The sequence below is a fragment of the Typopeltis vanoorti genome, chromosome 2 (assembly GCF_054136105.1).
Source record: "Typopeltis vanoorti isolate ZY-2024b chromosome 2, IOZ_Tvanoo_1.0, whole genome shotgun sequence".
In the NCBI taxonomy this organism is placed as follows: domain Eukaryota; kingdom Metazoa; phylum Arthropoda; class Arachnida; order Uropygi; family Thelyphonidae; genus Typopeltis; species Typopeltis vanoorti.
In genome coordinates, this window is record NC_143550.1 from 93,065,361 (window position 1) to 93,085,094 (window position 19,734).

At 33.3% G+C, this 19,734-nt stretch overlaps 1 protein-coding gene across 1 annotated transcript; it reads right to left on the reverse strand.

Annotated features, from left to right (window-relative positions):
• Positions 1–6,971: 6,971 nt before the first annotated feature.
• Positions 6,972–10,510, reverse strand: LOC150109257 (uncharacterized). Its single transcript, XM_090401953.1, has 6 exons — positions 10,381–10,510; positions 9,908–9,966; positions 9,471–9,578; positions 9,039–9,071; positions 7,703–7,741; positions 6,972–7,010 (listed from the first exon to the last, which is right to left on the reverse strand). The coding sequence occupies exons 1-6, from the start codon at positions 10,472–10,474 to the stop codon at positions 6,972–6,974; spliced, it is 372 nt and encodes a 123-aa protein (XP_090258079.1). The 5' UTR covers positions 10,475–10,510.
• Between the last annotated feature and the right edge of the window lie 9,224 nt (positions 10,511–19,734).

Here is a 19,734-nt window from a genome sequence, read left to right on the forward strand (position 1 = left end):
CTCACCAAAAGTTACAGACATTAGTGAGACTTGGCTAACAGCAGATGATGTAGTTACAGGGAGTAAATGTGAAGAGTTTAGTATTTTCAGGGAAGATAGAGAAGATAGGATGGGGGAAGGGATACTGCTGATGATAGCTGATATATTGCAGCCAAAAGAATAGGAGATAGGAAGGAGGGTGGCTGTTCATTTTAAGCAGTCTGGTGTTAGATCAAGGCCCGTCAGATAAAATATACAGTTGGCTGTTGGCTGTTGCTGATTATCCGTGGTCCAGGGGATCCACGGATAATCTGGAAGAAATGCATCGGCAAATTAGTACAATGAGTACAGATCGAATGATTATTATAGGGGACTTCAATTATGGAGATATAGACTGGAAGGGAGAAAGATCCCATAGGAGAAAGGAAAAATAATTTATACGCCTACTGAGAGATAATTACTTGAAGCATCATGTAACGAATCGGACTAGGGATGTGAGGGTATTAGACGCCGTCATAGGACCAGAAGCGGTATCCATAACCAAGGTGGCCACATTGCCTCCGATTGGGAGAAAGTAACCATGCGGTCTTGACTTGAGAGATTGTAAAAACGAGGAATGTTCTGTCAAGAAGGGGTATATGTGGAACACTCGAGGCATGTGATTATGACAAGCTTAGGTGGAAGCTTGAATCTGTGCCATATTATAGTAAAGGATCATCTAGAGAAAGCAATATTGAACTATATACCTAAGGTAAGAAGTTAAACCGTTTATCGCAAAAGTTATCGCAAAATGAATAACAGAATTTGAACAGTTAAGGTGTGCTGTTGTTGTTGGGCAGTAATTGTTGGTTTTGTCAAAAAATTGCAGATCGATTTGGCAACTAGTGGCATTAATTGTTTAAGTTGGTGTTTCTGCTACGAATATTTGTAAATTAAATCTGTATATTAAGAGATATGGGTGGTAATCCTTCACTCCCATTATAAAGTAATATAGCCCAAATGAGCAATGGTGGAATGATTCTTCACTTTATTATTTTTGTGCTAAACGAGAGCGATTTGGAGATCTGTACAGAAAATGTATTTAAAAAGAACACAATTATTTAATTTAAACTCATTTTTCTAAATGTTTGTAAATGCAGTGTTGTGTGTGCAAAGGACTAATGAAAAATAACGGAGCAAATTTTTGTAAAGAAATTAAAAGCTCATAAAAGTTATTTTTTTGCTCATTTCTCATCTTTAAAATACAGTTTTCTTCATTGTGCAGCAATCCTGTTGTGATTCGATGTATTTCTTGACACACTTGGTAATGGAGCGTGACTGTCTCATCAGTCAGGTGGTTCAGTCATTCAGATCAGTCATTATCTTGGAAGTTTTCTTCTCTTTAGACCGAGTCAAATTTTCCTCCTTCTTTTCCTGTTTGAGAGGACATTTGCCAAATAGCCTACATCGCTACCACTGCAAATTCACAACCGTCATTTGAGAATGTGACGTTTACTGTAACCTTTTCATATCATAATCTTAATAAGAAAAACATCTTACCAACTCCTTATGATCTTTTCTAAGCAAACATTCTGTTGTTGTTTTTATTTATTTATTTATTTAAGATTTTGACACAAAAGAATATTTCTGAGAATAACGGTAACTTTCATTTTTTTTTTGTTTTTAAATTTCATTTTAAAATAAGCAATAATGAGTCTTAAATCTACCTCATAGATCTGTTTACACTTCTTAGAATATTCAAAATATACTTTTCATAAAATCTACAGGAAATTCATGCTTACATTTAGGCATTATCTTAATTATCTTAACCAAATCAACTTCATTTGAATTCATTTATATTCACTTACATGAGTAATGTGTCAACAAAACAAAATATTGTTATATGTCTGCGAACTAAATTCGTTAAACATCTCAAAAAATTAACGCATTACAAAATAAACATTTTAATATTACAGCAAGTAATTCTGCTTAGACACGTAGAATTTTTATGGAAATTCCAGCACAAGTAGTTGGTAACGTATAGTGCAATAATACGGAGGATGTGCTGAGTTAGATAGTTTGGATAATCTACCCTAGACACCAAATCTATTTTTTTTTTTTCAACAACGAGCGAGATCTATAATAAACTAGCTCAGGCAGAATCGAGTATACGCTGTAAATGTAAATATCCGGGTCAAAATCATAATAGGACTTAAAAAAGCTTAATAGCAACTCTTCAGTTGAAGTTGATTTAACTGTACTACGCTCACGGACTTGGCACGATATTTTTTGTTTTTTAATTTCTTCTTCTTCTGTCACGCAAAAGCTGAAGAACACACGCAGCATAATATAGTTTTGTTTGTTTTATTCCAGATAATCCAATTCTACTAAACAAGGAGGAAGTTTGATTCCAAAGCCATGAAAAGCATCTAATACGAAACTCAAATGGGATGTTTTTATAAATTTTTGTTATTTTTTTTATTATTATTTTAGCTTAGATTAATCACCAAGTTATATTGACACATTTAGTAAAATAAACAGGAGGAGGAAATCCGTAATGAATGGAATGCAAAAAGGTTATTATGAAAGACCTAATTATTTGCTTTTATTTTATATTATTTTTTAATTACTCTACTCATGAGAAGTGCAAAAACTACTTCAAATGTGTATTATGAGGGTGTAATGAAGAAGCCATAACAGACAGTAAGAGAAGCTCTGCAAATCTGATTATAAGAGAAAAAAAAATGTATTTTCTAGACTGAGGAATCAAATGCTAAAAAGCTTTCGATTACAGGGAAGCAATTATTTTAAGACAACTTAAAAGCTGAACAGAATTAATTAAGGCACAAAAGATGAGAGTTGACAATAGTGAAATCGACAAATTCATTTATTATTATTTTTTTTATTCACTCGTGTATTTTCAAAGTTAGAACAGAATCAAAAGTATACTGCATAATTGTTTTGATTCTATTCTAATTAAATGTTTTGCTGATTTCATTTCTATGCACTGTTTCTGCATTTTTTTATATTGTTTCTCTTTTTTTATTAATTTCAACTTTAAATGCTTTCTACTTTATACATTTCTATTTCTTTCTTTCTTTCTTTCTTCCGTTTAAATTAGTTTTTAAAAATTCTTTAGAATGCTGCAGCCGAAAGTTATACTAAAAGTTATTACGCCAGACGTATAATTTCACATATTCGCTTTTCTTAAAGATTTTCGCAACATTTTTAAGCCTCTAAGAAAATAATCCTTCAAAATTTTTCTCTCAATATTTTTGCTGTTCGATGATAATTGCAGATACCTTTTTATAGATAACAGCATTAAATGCTCATTCTATCATGTTTTAATATTGTGTTTTTGGATTTATTATTTTCTTTCTTTTAATAACCAACTTGAATAATTTATAAATTATTCAATTCAAGGAAGAAATCAATTTCGTTTAAAACTCACTCGAATGAAAATAACTTAATGAAATAGTAATAAATCGATTAAGAGTCAGAAACTTTAAAATATGAAAACTAAAATAAAATAGAATTATTTTATTTTAGTTTTTTTTAGAAATTCTAATCGATTCAATGAATTGTTGATTCGATTAGAATTATAGCAGTTGAGTGTAATTACAAATCTCAATAAGAGATGGCGCCTTCAAACAATATTAAGTCGGCTTATGAATGCAACTTTATAAAATAAAATAATTATGCGTTTTAAAATTTAAATTTAATTAGATATGTAATTTCTTTTTATTTGTTCTAATTTAATTTATTTAATTTGATTTGATTTAATTATTTTATTAAATTAATTTGTTTATTTATAGAAAATTCGTTTTCACATTTAATTTGTAACATTCTGTTCACTTGATTTAGCAAAATATTGGAGTTTCTGTTATTTATATTAGCTTATGGATATACTGCACACGATTTTTATGCTTTCGCAGAAATCTGAACGTTTTTTCGTACAGTCCCGAGTTTAAAAATCATGTGCAGTGCATCCACACGCTAACAGAAATCACAGAAATTCCAATATTTTGCTAAATCAATGTTCAATATTATAAGGTGATCCATAAAATATCTGTGGATCACCTTATAACAGAAAGAAAATTTTTAGAAAATATATTTTTAGAAAACAAATATCGTTATAAAGAAAATTTTTAAAAGCACTAGTTTTAGAAAGAATATTTTTTTAGAAATGAGGGTGCTTATTCTTAGAAATACCATTTTTAGAAAGAAAAGCATTTTAGAAATAACATATTTAGACAATATATTATGCTTAGAAAGAAAATATTTTTGACATTTATATATTTTTTGTGCAGTAACAATGAGTTTGGAAACAATAGTTCCAATGTTATTCACAGATACAGCTTTTTGTATAATATATTATATTATACAAAAATATATATATATAATATTATATATATATATATATATATATAAATATATATATATATATATATATATATATGACAGAATGATCATTGACTCGGTTAACATACATAGTTTTATGAAAAAAATTGAATGACTATTCAATTTTTTTCATAAAACTATGTATGTTAACCGAGTCAATGATCATTCTGTCATCTGTACCCTTCATGACGAGGCTTCTATTATCAATAATAAAAGAAACTTCAAACATTAATGTTGTTCATAGTCTTTTAACCCTCAATGTTTAGTGTTTTTTCTTTCATAATGTCACCTGAAGAAGGCTGTTACAGGCCGAAACTAGTAGTGTGTTTATATTAAAACCTTTTTAATTAAATCTCGGTTCTAGTCATTCAATTTTTTTCATAATATATATATATATATATATATATATATATATATATATATATATATATATATATATATATATATATATATATATATATATATATATATATATATATATATATATTCTAAAAGATAAATGTAGAAGAATGTTCTATAAAAAATAAATACAATAGTGGTGAAGAATATTTGGTATGAGGTGGCGCCATCTATTGGTATCATCAGGAATTTTACATTTATAGTGAAGAATTACATCTTAGAATACTATGAATCATTACCCAAATAAAGGACCCTCTAATAATAATAATAAAAAATCCATTAACCAAATAAAGAAGTAAGTTCATAATTTAATAGTAACAGTTCATTTAGTTCATAATAATTAATCACGATCTGTGTTACCTCCTCCTAACCTTGGAGTTCAATTTACACCATATTCTTTTTTTTTGGGGGGGGGGTATGAAATTTGGCTCATTTTAGCAGTGCGTAATCCTTACTAATAAAATAATACTTATTTCATCAGTAACGACTTCCACTGTGCCTCTAATAAAACAACATTAAAGACTCCTTCACGTTCCTGTAGATGTGAAGTAGTATTTTTAATGTCCTCACATTTCGAGATAATGAGATTCGAGATTAATCGGTTGACTGTGTCAGCGTTTCTGTTCTGCCTTGTTCGAGGTAGAAATGAAGTCACTATTTTTATAATCACGTTATTTAATAATATAAATATACATTGCATTTGATAAAAATGACATTTTTTTTTACTTTAAAAAGTCAGACTAAGTGAGTTTTAATGACGTAATAGGGAGCATAAAACATAAGGAAATGATGATTTTAATAAAAATGATGATGATAAGAAGAACATAGGATTTTCACTCAATTGCGAAAAGAAGAGAGAGGTTTACTACGCTACCGGAACAAAACATACAAGGAAATTCTGTTGCTATTTGTGTTCGAGTGTCATTACGAACAATGAAACAACTTGACGGCACTTAAAAAAAAGAGTTTCATTCTAATGGTACGCATTGTATTCTTACTTCCTCGTTCGCTGTCCCATTATATTATATCTTCAGCTGTGTCTTAATGTGTTTCAGTACATTTATCTACAGCAAAATAAGAGAGATTCGTATGTATGACGTTAAAAGCTTGTCTGAGCAATTTTGCGATTTAAAAAAAAATACAAGTATTACTGGAAAATTTAGCTTTTCATCATGCAAAATATAATTCAGTACTACTCAAAGAATTCGTGCATTTTGCAGTTGAATATTGAATTAATTTTCAAACCATTACGACATTGAAAACGATAGTAGATATCAGAAGAGAAAGAAAACATTTTTTGGTACGTAATCGTTAATTTTCTTTTTACTCCAGAACTCAATTAGAATATAATTAAAAACCATTTACACTCCATCGGAAATTATTTGTAACCGAAAGCTCTGGAGATCTGTATCGGTCTCTTATACCACATAGATCTAGGCAGATCTCTATGATATATAAGAGACATCTGCGTACCCCATCTTATCACATATATTGCCAGGATCCATCTTGATGAACAACAAGCAATCCAAAATCTAACAGGAAAAAAAAATAAGGAAAGGTATTCCGATTGTCAACTACGATGAAAGATATAATCGAAGCAAGAAAGAAGCAGAGATATTCACAGAAAAGAATAAACGAGTGCTGAACCAGTGTGAATACCTTCGTTACGTTGTGGATTTTTCATCCAAGATATTCTCAATTGCACGAGCCAAAGTATTACGTACTATACTCAGGCTCCTTTTCCATGAACATGCTACGTACAAGCTTAACATCAACATTTCAACAAATTCTGTCCAACAGAGTAGAATTTGTGGTGGCGGAGAAAGGTTTGGTTATAAATAAACTGAATCGCTTAGAGTAGGTCTCCCAATAATTTTGAAACATAGTGTTATGTTTCAAACCTAGTAAAGTGATATTTAAAGGTAGACACTGTTTGGTATCTACGTAACTGACAGCATCCTCTTCTCTAGTATAGAATGTTTTACTGTTCAGATTATTACATCTTTAAGAAATAATCAAGCAGAACCCATACTCAATTTACGGTAAAATCAACTACTAAAGAAACTGTTCGTGATACGTAATTTATTCATTGACTAACAAAACACAAAACAAGATTAAAATGATTACATGGATATGCACTTATAGAAAATGTTACTGTCTTTCTTTTAAAGATTAAAACAGGTTGCTTCTTCTTCTTCCGCTGCTGTGGATTCTTATTTAGATATGGATTCATAAAGACGCTCTCCACATGCCTAAAAAGTAATAATATTATTTTCAGTCCGTTTTGTTTAATTAGATTTTATTTCAGTAAAGACATAAAGTGAAATTTCTGCTTTGTGGATGTCCACAGTCGATAATAAACATTTTCAAATTCGCACTATTATTGTTATTTCGTTCCATGTTGGAACGAAAGATGTATATCTCCGTTATACAACTCTGTTTCATCATTAAGGAAAGACATCTAAACGATGTTCATTTACCTATGTTTGTACGTTAATATTATGCAAAGATTTAATTATTTTGGATAAATGCTTGTCTTACACTTAATAAAAGAATTTCTTTCATGAAGTGTAAGATAATTTTAAAACTGTATTAAAATTTTAAACAACTCACAGAAATGACCGATTGGGGAAGATCAAAAAGAAAATTCTTGTTTTACTTTTTAATCTGATTTTTGATTCCGTTCTGAGAACGTACAAAAATTCCAATTTACCAATGAGAATTATTTCTTTTAGATTTGAATTCTTGCAAAGATTTTTAAATAAGTTACAATGATACATCCCCTTATTCTTTTGAATTAAGTTATGTTTCTTTCACTGAATTCTAAATATACATAAATGTTCAAATGTTAGGCTTGCATATATGATTTATATATGGAGAGAAAATTAAAAGTAAATTCAAAAATATATTCATTGAACTCTTTCAGGAGAAAAATTTGACTTACTTCTGCTTTTAACGATATTGCCTCATATTCTTCAGAGATCTGAAAAGAAAAACAATTTACTCATTAAATTAGTCATCGATTTCTGCAGTAGTTCTTAATATTGATTCTCAGAAGAGCAAATGACAATTTTATAGATTTTCTTAAGTCATATGAATTGCTTGTCCGACACGTCTGTGTGCATCCATAGTTTGGGATAACTATGAGTGCGGCAATTTGCATTTTAGTCATCTGTCATTTAATGTAGCACATGTAAAGGAAATTAGTTTATCTTCGAATATTCAGCAATGTGTGATAGTAAATACAGATAGAACTTTTCTTACATAAATTTGAAATAAATAATTCAAGTTGACCTTTTTAATAATACGACAGTTCAACTGGACTACTAAGTCTGGTCTGTGAAGTCAGTGTATTAGATGCGTAAACTGAGTGTGTCGTTCTGGCCATTTCTAGTTTTAGGGATTGAAAAACGTGCGTTTCATTGGGGAAACTTTGTACTTCTTTAAGAAACTGGTTAATGTCCAACAGGCTGGATGCTGAATCCCTTGTTTTTTTTTTTCTGACATAAGGATAGAAATCATTTAAAGAGTTATTAAACTCAAAATTATATATAAGCAATCGGTGTGATACATTCTCGGTATTTTGAAAATGTGTTGGTTAATCTTCCATTGTTTTACGATATCATACTGAGACTAGTTCATTCATTGCAGCCTCGATACGTCTGGACATCGACTCCATAATCTACTGTTCAATCAATTTTTTTATCCGCTATTATGCATATCTCTGGCGGACATCTCTTATCATGGATTAGTTTTAAAATTCATGGGAATGTTTGTATTAAGAGGGTGGATGCATTCTGCTTATTTCTCATTATTTAAAAACAAAATATAAATTATAATATGAGCAGTTTATTATTAAGGATTCTTTCAAAAACAAAAGTGCAGATGATTCTTTATTGGTAAGTAAATCAGTTATACGTTATTACAGAGGTTTATGAAAATTAATCTCCTATTATTTAAACGGGGTGATGCGATATTCCCTAATACTCGAAAGCATGGCGTGTTGATATTATTCCCACTTCATATAAATAAAATATATCTAATTAATACAAAATATCTGTTCGATTCAATAAATAGATACATTTGCTCCTAGTTATTATTAATAATAATACTGAATTTTTATATGGAGTGCGGTCGATTCTTCCCCCCACCCTCTGTGGGTAGGGAATGTTCATAGTATGATGTTTCCAGAGATGCAAGGTATATTACAAAACTACTCATGAAAAAATAAATAAATAATAATAATGAAACTTAACCAGCATATCAAGAGAAGTACTCACTTGGCACTCCTGCTTCTCCTTAAGTTCTGTCATCTGTGAATAAAAAATAAATAAAATAAAATAAATAAACAATACAAGAAGCATTACTGCGATGCGATTTTCACATATTTTTCCAAAATAAACTGAAATAAATTCAGAAATCCATTGATGAAATTTTGATATATGTAATATAAAATGATTTTTTCCAGACAATTATTTTTAAACTCTGTTAATGTCACTTCTATTACGAGTACGCAATTTTTTTACGATCGAGATAGGATCGTGTTTTTTTTCTCAATTTTTCGAGACTCAAAAAATAAGAATAAATAGGATGTAAGTTTTGCTAATTAAACCCAATTTATTAAACAATCTACTGAATAGTTAATCAAAAATAATCCAATAATATTAATGTGAGTGTATTCATTTTTAAGTTAAATGTAATTCTGAACTTACTCTCGCTTCATCATCAAACACATCCTTTATTCTGCACATCTCGTCCATTAATCCTTCCATAGTTGTGACCTTCTCAATCTCGAAGCATCTGACAAGTGCGACTATGATCTGTGAAATATAAATCATAATATCATAAAAGCAATCAGATTAATTCTTATAAGCATGATTGATATAAGATTGATAATGAGCTCATATCATATTGAGTCAAGTTCAGAAAAGAGTAACATTTCCTTTTCGATTACCCACAATAATCACTTTTCAGTGTTCCTCTTTGCAAGACGATTTTGCGTCTAAACAATTTTCTCCTTACTAATGTTTAGATTAATTAAACATTATAATTAATAGTTTTATAATGTGAATGATTAGCACATTCAAAATGTAATTGCATAGTCCCCCCTCCCACAAATAAAAATATTAAGAGAAATTAAACTGCTGACCTCAGAGTTCATTTCTTGATAACATTCGTTTATTATGCGAGTCTTGAAGTCTTCGTGCTCTAAAGAAACGAAGGGAAAATTAGTAAAAAGAAAATTAAATAAATTCCCATCCATTGCTCACATTCCGAACATTAAGCGGAAATAACATTAAGTTGCTAGCATTCAATAAAGAAATATTTCCCATACAAAATGTTCAAGAACTATTTGCTAAATATAGCTTTATGTGTGGAATCAAATAAACACAGACGGACAGTTTCCAAGCACAGTATACTCTTCTACTCAAATATCTTATGAAAAAGTTTAGTATAAATCTTTCTTAAACCTTTCGATCTTAAAACATTGGGCACAGAAGACTAAAAAGTTGATTTTAAAGTTAGAATAGACCCAATCGGAAAATTTGTGGAAAATCTACAATACCAGGTATGAACTAATGATAGTTATGTAAAATCGACTTATCGATAGCATCGACGTACCACACGCGTGATAAAACCAGTCCAGTTCCTGCCTTTCTGAGAAGACTGTAGAAAGAAGAATCATGAAAAAAACCATCAGCATCATTTTGAACATCTTGAATATTGCAACCGATCCGGAGCGGTGACACCACTATCCCTGTCTCCACAATTAATTCCTGCATGTTTTTTCGTGACTTTTTAAACTCTCCTCAAGCTACGCCCCACTGTCAAGCGACAGCAACTTCCTGCAAGCGTTATAAACGGTAATCAAAGTCAGTGGAGTTATGTAATCAGCAGTTGTATGGGTTGTGTAACAGCGTAACTAACGAGTGCTTATTATTCTTCCTCTTACTCAAACTTCGTCTCTCACTCATGGGAGAAAACATTATACTAGAGATTTGATAATGAAAAACGAAAGTTGTCAGACCAATCACCAAAACATTCTGATTAGTGCTAGTTTACTCGATTTTCAAACTACTTTGTGTGTTTGTATTCTTAAACACATATATCTTATGAAGTACCCACTAAGATTCAAATACAACAGCAGTTTTATTTTTTACATTAAACTATACACATTAGAAAGAAGTCTACGAACACCCTCGTGTGAGGAACAAACAGCTATGGCGCCTGCCTTAATAAGATGTACAACCTCCTTTCGCTGCGATAACCGCAGAAATCCTGCGGGTATAATTTCCACATGCGTACCATAGCCATTAATGGTAATTTTGGACTATTCATCCTGTAGGCATGTAATGAGGTGCTGGACTGTTGTGTGGCGGACGTCCTTGATCCCTGTTGACGCCAGAGGTCTAATGGATTCCACAGATCAGGGCTCTGTGGAGACCATTAGAGTGTGATGATGTTTATGTCCACAAATCATGCAGTCACAGTGACAGTAGCTTATGAGATAGTAATTGTGTTGCTGAAAGAGACAATTGTCAGTTACGTAGAAAAGCCACAGGGTAGGAAGCATTGTATTGTCCCGAATGATCAGTATTCGTGGCACTACAGAGGTCCGATACCAAACAAGGAAAAACAGGAAACCGTCACCTCGGTATGTGGTAGTTGGGGCCACCCACTCTGATAAGAGACATTCACCGAGCATCCGCTACACCTACACCGTGCATCTTCTCAGATGTTGCTTCGTAATTCATCGCTTCATAACACAGCTTTCAAGTTTCCACATCCCACTATGCACGTTCTTTTGCACCACTGAAGACGACGCTGCATGCTGGTTCGGGTAATGTGGGGCTTGCTGACCAACCATGAAAATCCATCTTTTGGGACTTCGGTTTTGAATGTTTTTGTGCAAATTTTTGTTGCAGTCGAGGCCCAGAAATCCGCATTCAACGTGTCAGGTCGACGAATGGTGCTTACTACATATTAATCCTTCGTAGGACCGTACAGTCACGTTCAGTGAGTATGGAGGGTTGTCCACTGCGGATAGCACTTGCAGTTGACTCCCATCGCTTCCGTCTCAGAATGATATCACTGATGGTTCGCCTGGAACGTCCCAATTTGTCAGTCGTTTGCAGAACAGATAGGCCTACAACATCGCATCGTATATTGACGCCTCTTTCAAACTCTATCAATTCCCTTCTCGTAGTCATTTCAATCGGACATTGTTGCGCTCACTTGGGAGCATCATATTCCACCAATTTATACTGTCTACGAACACGTGACTTGTTTCATGGCACGATGCACCTAGTCCATGGGAGTGTTCGTTGCGTCTTTCCGGGCAGTGTTTTGGAAATGCGTCTTTTTGAGAATATAACTTAGAAATTATTTATTATTGTTGTTGTTGTTGTTGTTGTTGTTGTTATCATTATAGTAAGCAGGCCATTACTGCAATGCACTGTGACTGCACACCGATCTAGAATCCTTAACACGAACTAAATCTGCATGACCACAATATGAAGTCATAAACAAAAATATGTTGGATAATGAAATTATAAAATGTGAACTGAACATAGAGACTGCATAAAAATACTGAACATGGAGACTGCGTTCTCGGTTGATACTCTGTAGACTAATCTAAAACGCATTGAATGAAATATATAACAAATCAATAAAGAAAATACGCACTTGAACCAGCAGAATTCATGCATAACATATAACCCCTAATAAATATTGAAAGAAGGGATACCTTATGGAAAATTCAAGAGATCTCATAACAGCACCGTATTACAAGACGAATACAAAATAAACCCAGTTATCTCACAACAGAGATTTGAAACGAGAGGGGGGGGGGAGAAACAATTACAGAAACCATCTAACAACAGTAGCGATGTACACGGAGGAAACTTGTCAGCTGACTATTTTGCTGCAGGTCCTAATCCCTAAACAGTTGGTAAAAGATTTTAACCAACACAATGTAATCTCAGTCTGAAAACTAAAGGAAACAATCCACTCCCTGATTAAAGTAATATTTCAATTAGGAGAAAAATAACCCAGATAATATGGTTCTGTGTAGTAAATGTAGTAATATGGTTCTCCAGACACAACGATGTCAAAAGATACTCCGTTAATCTAGACTGTATTGTTTTAAAACTATTAAATGAAATCTTCGAATCAGGGTACATACCTGGTGCACCAAAGAGTGCATTAAGCACTTCAATACACAAACACGAAAAACGAAACACTTGAGTATTACAATCTGTCCACATATATAGTTATACGTCATTCCAAAATCACAGTAAACCATTCAAGTAACAACCTTTCTCCGGATGATTACATTGGTTTTCTAAACGTTGCTTTACATAGTACCGGAATAATATTAGTTGTTTTTATTGGATTATTAGAATGTTCGCCACATTAACACACAAAACACTGTTGAAATTAATACAAGTTAGAATAATCATACTCTTTATTCTCATGGTTTATATGTATACGGAAAACATAAATTACATAACACCTATAGGATCAACCCACAGTAGAGCGTTACTGGCAATTTGAGAAAATCCACAGAGAACAGTTCTCTTTCTCTCTCTCTCTCTCTCTCTCTCTCTCTCTCTCTCTCTCTCTCTCTCTCTCTCTCTCTCTCTCTCTCTCCAGTTTGTTTAGTATATACAGTACATGCACAACACTAACTAAATCTTCATAATAAATTAAATCTTCCAAGACGCAGACGACTTCTGATGCCATGCAAAATGATGTAAATACAACTTACATAAGCATGCAACACAACATTAATCTCTCTACAGCTGGCTAACAAAAACAAAGGCATATGTATGAACTGGGGAAAAAATTGACAATATACAAAATAAAATCAATAGAACATCAGACTACTTCACTTCGATACTCATCTAAATTACTAGACTCATATATCAATTAAACTACATCAATTAAAAGACACAACTCTCACACGCATCAAAACACTAATCTATGTGGTGTTATGACAAAAAATTCTTAACATACTCTATAAAAAATACATGCTTTACCACGAACTAAATACAAATAAAATCTCCAAAATAAATAAATAAATAAAATAAAGAAACTGATTTTACTGTGTATATATATATATATATATATATATATATATATATACACAATCCACAATTATGGAACCAAAAATGTTTAAGATAATATATGCGAATTCTCAGTTATGTTAAAATATTAATTGAACCCTAACTACAGAATAACCAGAACATGATTATTGCTATACGTAAATTATTATGTCTATACACGAAATACTAGGAGTATTAGAAACAAAGGAGTGGAGTTTGAATCCGTGGTTAATATTTTGGAACCTCATATTGTAAGCAATAGTGATACCTAGCTATCTGAAGTAGACATATTAACTGATATCGAGTGCAAACGGTAGTACAGTATTTTTAGGAAGGATAGACAAGATAGGAGAGGAGGGAGCATTCTGCTAATAATATTAGATGACTTAAATCCAGTTAGAGCTGAGACCTAGGATTGCATTACTAGCAATAGTTTTTCATGTCGCAGTGAGTTTGAAGCCATCTGTTGTAAGGAAGAGTTTAACACGATTAAATACGTAGCGGGGGTATTGTACAGACCTGGTAGATTGGTTCCTAGTAACGAAGAAATGCATCACCAAATAAATAAGATGAGAACCAAAACATTAATCATAATGGGGGCGGGGATTTAATTATCTCATCATTGATTGAGTAGCTGTGAATTCGAGTGAGAATAATGCAATTGACCTTATTGAGTCGTTGCCAGACAATATCTTAAAGCAGTATGTGACAGAAGGAACTGGTGGACAAATAGTGTGAGATCTGATTGTAGTATCAAAGGTAGGTTCAGTTAAAGACAACTATTCTGCCTGTGGTTGGCAACAGTGATCATACTATACTCACTTGGGTAGTAGCATTTATGAGCGTTCCATTCAGAAAAGGTTACATGCTGAACTACAAAGCAGGAGATTATGATCACTTGAGAAGTATGCTGGGTTATGCAACATGGTGTCAGTTGTTGGATGGGAAGCATATCGAGTGAGCGTGGGAAGTGCTTAAAATACTTAAAAAATAAGATATTTTGAAGAAAAAATAGAGTAGGGATAAAATAGATATCTAATCGAATTAAGCAAGAGATTCGTAAAAATAACATGATGTGGAAGGAATACCTTGTGCATAAGGATGAGGTCCGTTATAATAATGATAGGCAGCAAGTGACGGCTAAGAGGAAGGCAAAGCAGAAGTGGGACGAGTCAAGAGCGAAAGAGAACAGAGAGGAGTACAGAGAGAAAAAGCGAGAAACCAAGAGAGTTGTTTCACAGGAGAAGGCCATGGCATTTCAAGACCTTTATGATCAATTAGAAACAAAGGAAGGACAGAGAAAGATTTATCGATTGGCAAAATGTAGAAATAAGGCATCAATGGACATCGTACATGTGAGGCAGATCATAGACTCTGGAGGAAGGGTATTAAGGAAGGATGTGGATATAAGAAACAGATGGAGAATATACTTTGAAGGGATTTTGAATGAAGAAAATGCAAGGACTCACAGAGAAGATGGGGAGCCTAATGAGGGGGTGGTGCAGAACATTAGTAGAGTGGAAGTGAAGGAAGCCGTAAAGAGGATGAAGAATTAAAAATTGGTAGGCCCTGACAGGATCCCAGTGGAGGCATGAAAGGAACTAGGGGAAGAGGGAATTGACCTGCTGTGGGACCTGTTAATAAACGTTTGTCAACAGGAAAATATACCTGAGGAATGGAGAGAAAGTACTCTTGTCCCCATCTACAAGAGTAAAAGAGATGCCCAAGACTGTAAGAATTACAGAGGAATAAAGTTGATGTCCCACACAATGAAGATCATAGAGAGGGTTCTTGATGGAAGACTGAGGAAGGAGGTGGAGATTGCAAAGGAGCAATTTGGCTTCATGCCTGGTCGATCGACGACAGATGCTATCTTTGGGTTACAACATATGATGGAAAAGTTTCGAGAGAAGCAACGGGAGCTACATCTAGTTTTTATTGGTCTGGAGAAAGCTTATGATAGAGTGCCAAGTCAAGAAGTCTGGAGGAGTTTGAGGGAGAAGAAGGTACCGGAGAAATATCTCCGATTGGTGCAGGAGATGTACAGAAATGTGAAGATAATAGTTCGAACCTGCCTGGGAGAGACAGAAAGCTTTCTAGTGACAGTTGGCTTGCATCAAGGGTCAGCATTAAGTCCGTCCCTGTTTAATATTGTGATGGAGGTGGTACGGAGGAGATGAGAAGACGCGCCTTGGACTATCTTTTATGCAGATGACATCGTGCTGTGTGAAGAATCAAGAGAAGAAGTGACAGCTGAACTGGAAAGTTGGAGGAAAGTACGGGAAGGGAGAGGTATGAGACTGAGCAGAGGTAAGACAGAGTATACGTGTTGCAAAGTAGATGGCAGCCAGGAGACAGATCTAGAACTGGAAGGAAATGTCATCAGGGAAGGTCAGTGACTTAAGATACTTAGGCTCACCATCCCCTTTCATTGTTGTAGAAGGAAGTGGGATGCAGGATACAAGCAGGATGGAGGAACAGGAGAGAGATGGCTGGAGTTCTATGCGATAAGAGGGAACCGATCAATCTTAAAGACAAAATCTACAGGACAGCAGTGAGACCAGCTATGACGTATGCTATGGAAACTGTGGCCCTGAGGAAAAATAACATCAGCAGGATGGAGGTAGCGGAGATGAGAATGCTTAGGTGGATGTGCGGTGTGACCAGAAAGATCGTCTAAGAAATGATTATGTAAGGGGAACGGTGAAAGTTACGAACTTAGGGGCAAAGATACAGGAGGCAAGGTTGTGATGGTTTGGTCATGTGATGAAGAGTATCTGGAAAGAAAGGTCATGCAGATGGATGTGCAGGGGAAGAGGAAGCGCGGATGAACAAAGAAGAGATGGAGGGAGATGGTGGAGGAGGATTGATGATGAAGAACTTGGATGTGGCTACAGCTCAAGACAGGAGGTTGTGGAGGAGACTCACCACAAACAGCGACCCTACTTAAGTGGGAAAAGCTGCCGAAGAAGAAGAAGTTTAATTTATTTATATTTGCTTGTAATAATTAATTTTATCATTAACAATCCTATACAATTCTTTATTTTTGTATAAAAAATTATAAAAGTCCATCTTGTAGCATTTAGGAGGGCGAAGGACGCTAGCAGCACTCTGTTTACCACAGTGTCATATTGTTAGTATTTGCTAAGCTCGCAAGCATATACACATCATAGTGAGATGCGAGCTATTAGCGTAATGCGACACTGTCCGTCGCGAAGTTCCATTGTTGTTTATATGCAGTTTGCATCAGTAGTAGAGTGTTTGTAGTGCTTATCGTGTTTACTCCGTCTCTTTAAATATTTGGACATTACAATTAAAGACATAACATTTGTTATAGTTTTTATTTTATAACATTATTGGGGTTATGATGATGGATTTTATTTGTAAGTAATTTTGAATCATACTAAACTGTATATTTTTATCGATAATAAACAATGTTTTTTCATGTTTAATTTTTACCATAATTTTGATATTTTATCCAAACACATATACACTGTACTTACAATGTGCATGTATATTTCGATTTAGTTGCAGCACCTCCACGATTTCAAGCCACGAGCCGCCACTGTACAGAAAGCTAAGACTCAGTATAAGAAATTGGCTCCAAGCTAATTTCTTATACAGATTATTTTTATCATTAATAATCCTATACAATTCTCTATTTTTGTATAAAAAATTATAAAACTCCATCTTGTAGCATTTAGGAGGGCGAAGGACGCTAGCAGATTTCCTTCAAGCTAATTTCTTATACTGAGAAGAGAATTCTTTTGGGTTGTCTACCCAAAAGAATTCTGTCGTTTTAATGCAAATAAACGAGAGAATGAATTTGAAATCCATCTACTGCATGTAGATGAATGATAGTGACTGATGTAGAAGTGAGTCTTCAACTAATGAGTAGCCATTTTGCTAAAAGCCATCGACCATCTGAAACATCAATGCAATCTACTAACTGAGCATTAAACTAAATACACAAAAATGCATGGATGAACGAAAATTAATTACTTTTTCCCTCCAATAAACACGAGGAGAACACCCACTCAAAATTCAAACCACAACACAAAGAATCATCACCAGAAAACTAAAAACCTAACTATTCTCCCCACCACACAAAAATATTATACATACTAGAATTCTACACCAACATTCAACAAAATCATACACACCTGGTAGGATTCCCCCCAGGTTAAGGGATAAAAAAACATCCCTGCTCCCAACACACGACCGGATAGACACACACATAGGGAACAACGAACACATACTTATTTCAGACCACCACTTTCTTCCCTTCTATCTCCAACCTACTGCTTCCCCCCTCCTCTCAAACTCAACATGACTAGCTATTACCTGCGTGCTCCTTCACCATGCTGATACCTCCCCGCATGACCAGATTTCCCCCTCCCCAGGGAGAAACAAAACTGTTACCCTGTTTTTCCAATCCCTTTCCTCGTCTTCCCGGAACAATTAACCAAACTTACATCAGCTGGCGCTCTGCATCCTCAGAACATAAATTATGTTCAATGTGTCACCATATCTTCTCATATGTGTTGCATTTCACTCAAGTACCTTGCAGATTTTAGTAATATTTCGCGTTGGTAATTACAATTGTCAAAAACTGTGAAATCCTTTCATATTTTTCTTTTAATTGTACAATTGAAAGGATAAAAATAAGGGAAAATATTTCAAAATAGGGTATTTCATTAAAATTCTGCTTTTAATGTTTATAATGATAAAAGTTGTATCCAGCAAGCTTTAAAATTTGGCTTCAAGGTCCATTTTATCATAAAGATTTGTCAAAATGATTCTTACTGACCCCAATACCTCTATATTGTTTTAATATAATTTAATAAAAGTTTATATTTTTCAAATAATATATTTACTTTGGTTTCAGTACTGGTCATCATAACAAAATTACGACAGTTATGAAAAAAATATGCGATTAAATAGATAAACTAAAACGGATTGAAGTTCAATAAACGACGGTAACTTGTGCATAATTATTGGATTTTTATAAAATAAGACTACTCAACAGATGAGTACTTCGAATAATATCACCTTATTAACGGGCATCATAAGACCTCAGTCGGAAATTGCATCTCTGATCAGTGTGGTACTCAACTGTGTAACAGATCCTACTGTATCATCAAAGAAACACTATATGTATACAAAACTTTGTAACAAAATTTTTTTCACACAATTTTGTGATCCAGACTAACTGGAGGAAAATGAATCAAAAACCTTCACATGTGCATAAAATATTTATTTTATTTCATGTTATTTAAAGAAGAGTTACATTATTCGAATCATAGGTGCCGTTTCTACCATTCCTGTTGAACACATATCATCTTCTGTTTTAAATCCTATGTGGATACAGATTGATAAATCCTTCGAGCACATTCCTGAATGAAATAACGAAAGAAAATTAGAATATTATTAACGAATGTACAAAAAGTGAAGCAAACACAATTCAAAATACTCTACAGAATACTACACGGATTATCCGCAAAAATAATATGGTATGTATACTGTTTATTTACTTCTTCCGATTAGGTGGATTTGCTCTATTATAGAATACATATTTCAAAAAAAAAAAAAGAACTGTTCACTTACACATCTTATTTCTTCTCTTTGATCATCTTCAAGTAACTGAAAAGAAAAAAAGCTTAATTAAGGAATTTATGAACCGAACGAAAACTAACAATATGTGATAAACCTCATAATTTTGAATATGCTGACAATTAGATATTTTACAATTTTACAAAAACGTTACAATTATGTTCACAGCACGGACTATTAAAATGATGAGGTAACTAAAAAATCATAGATAATTTCCATTGTGTTATCAAAATCATCTTATTCTAATACTTTATGG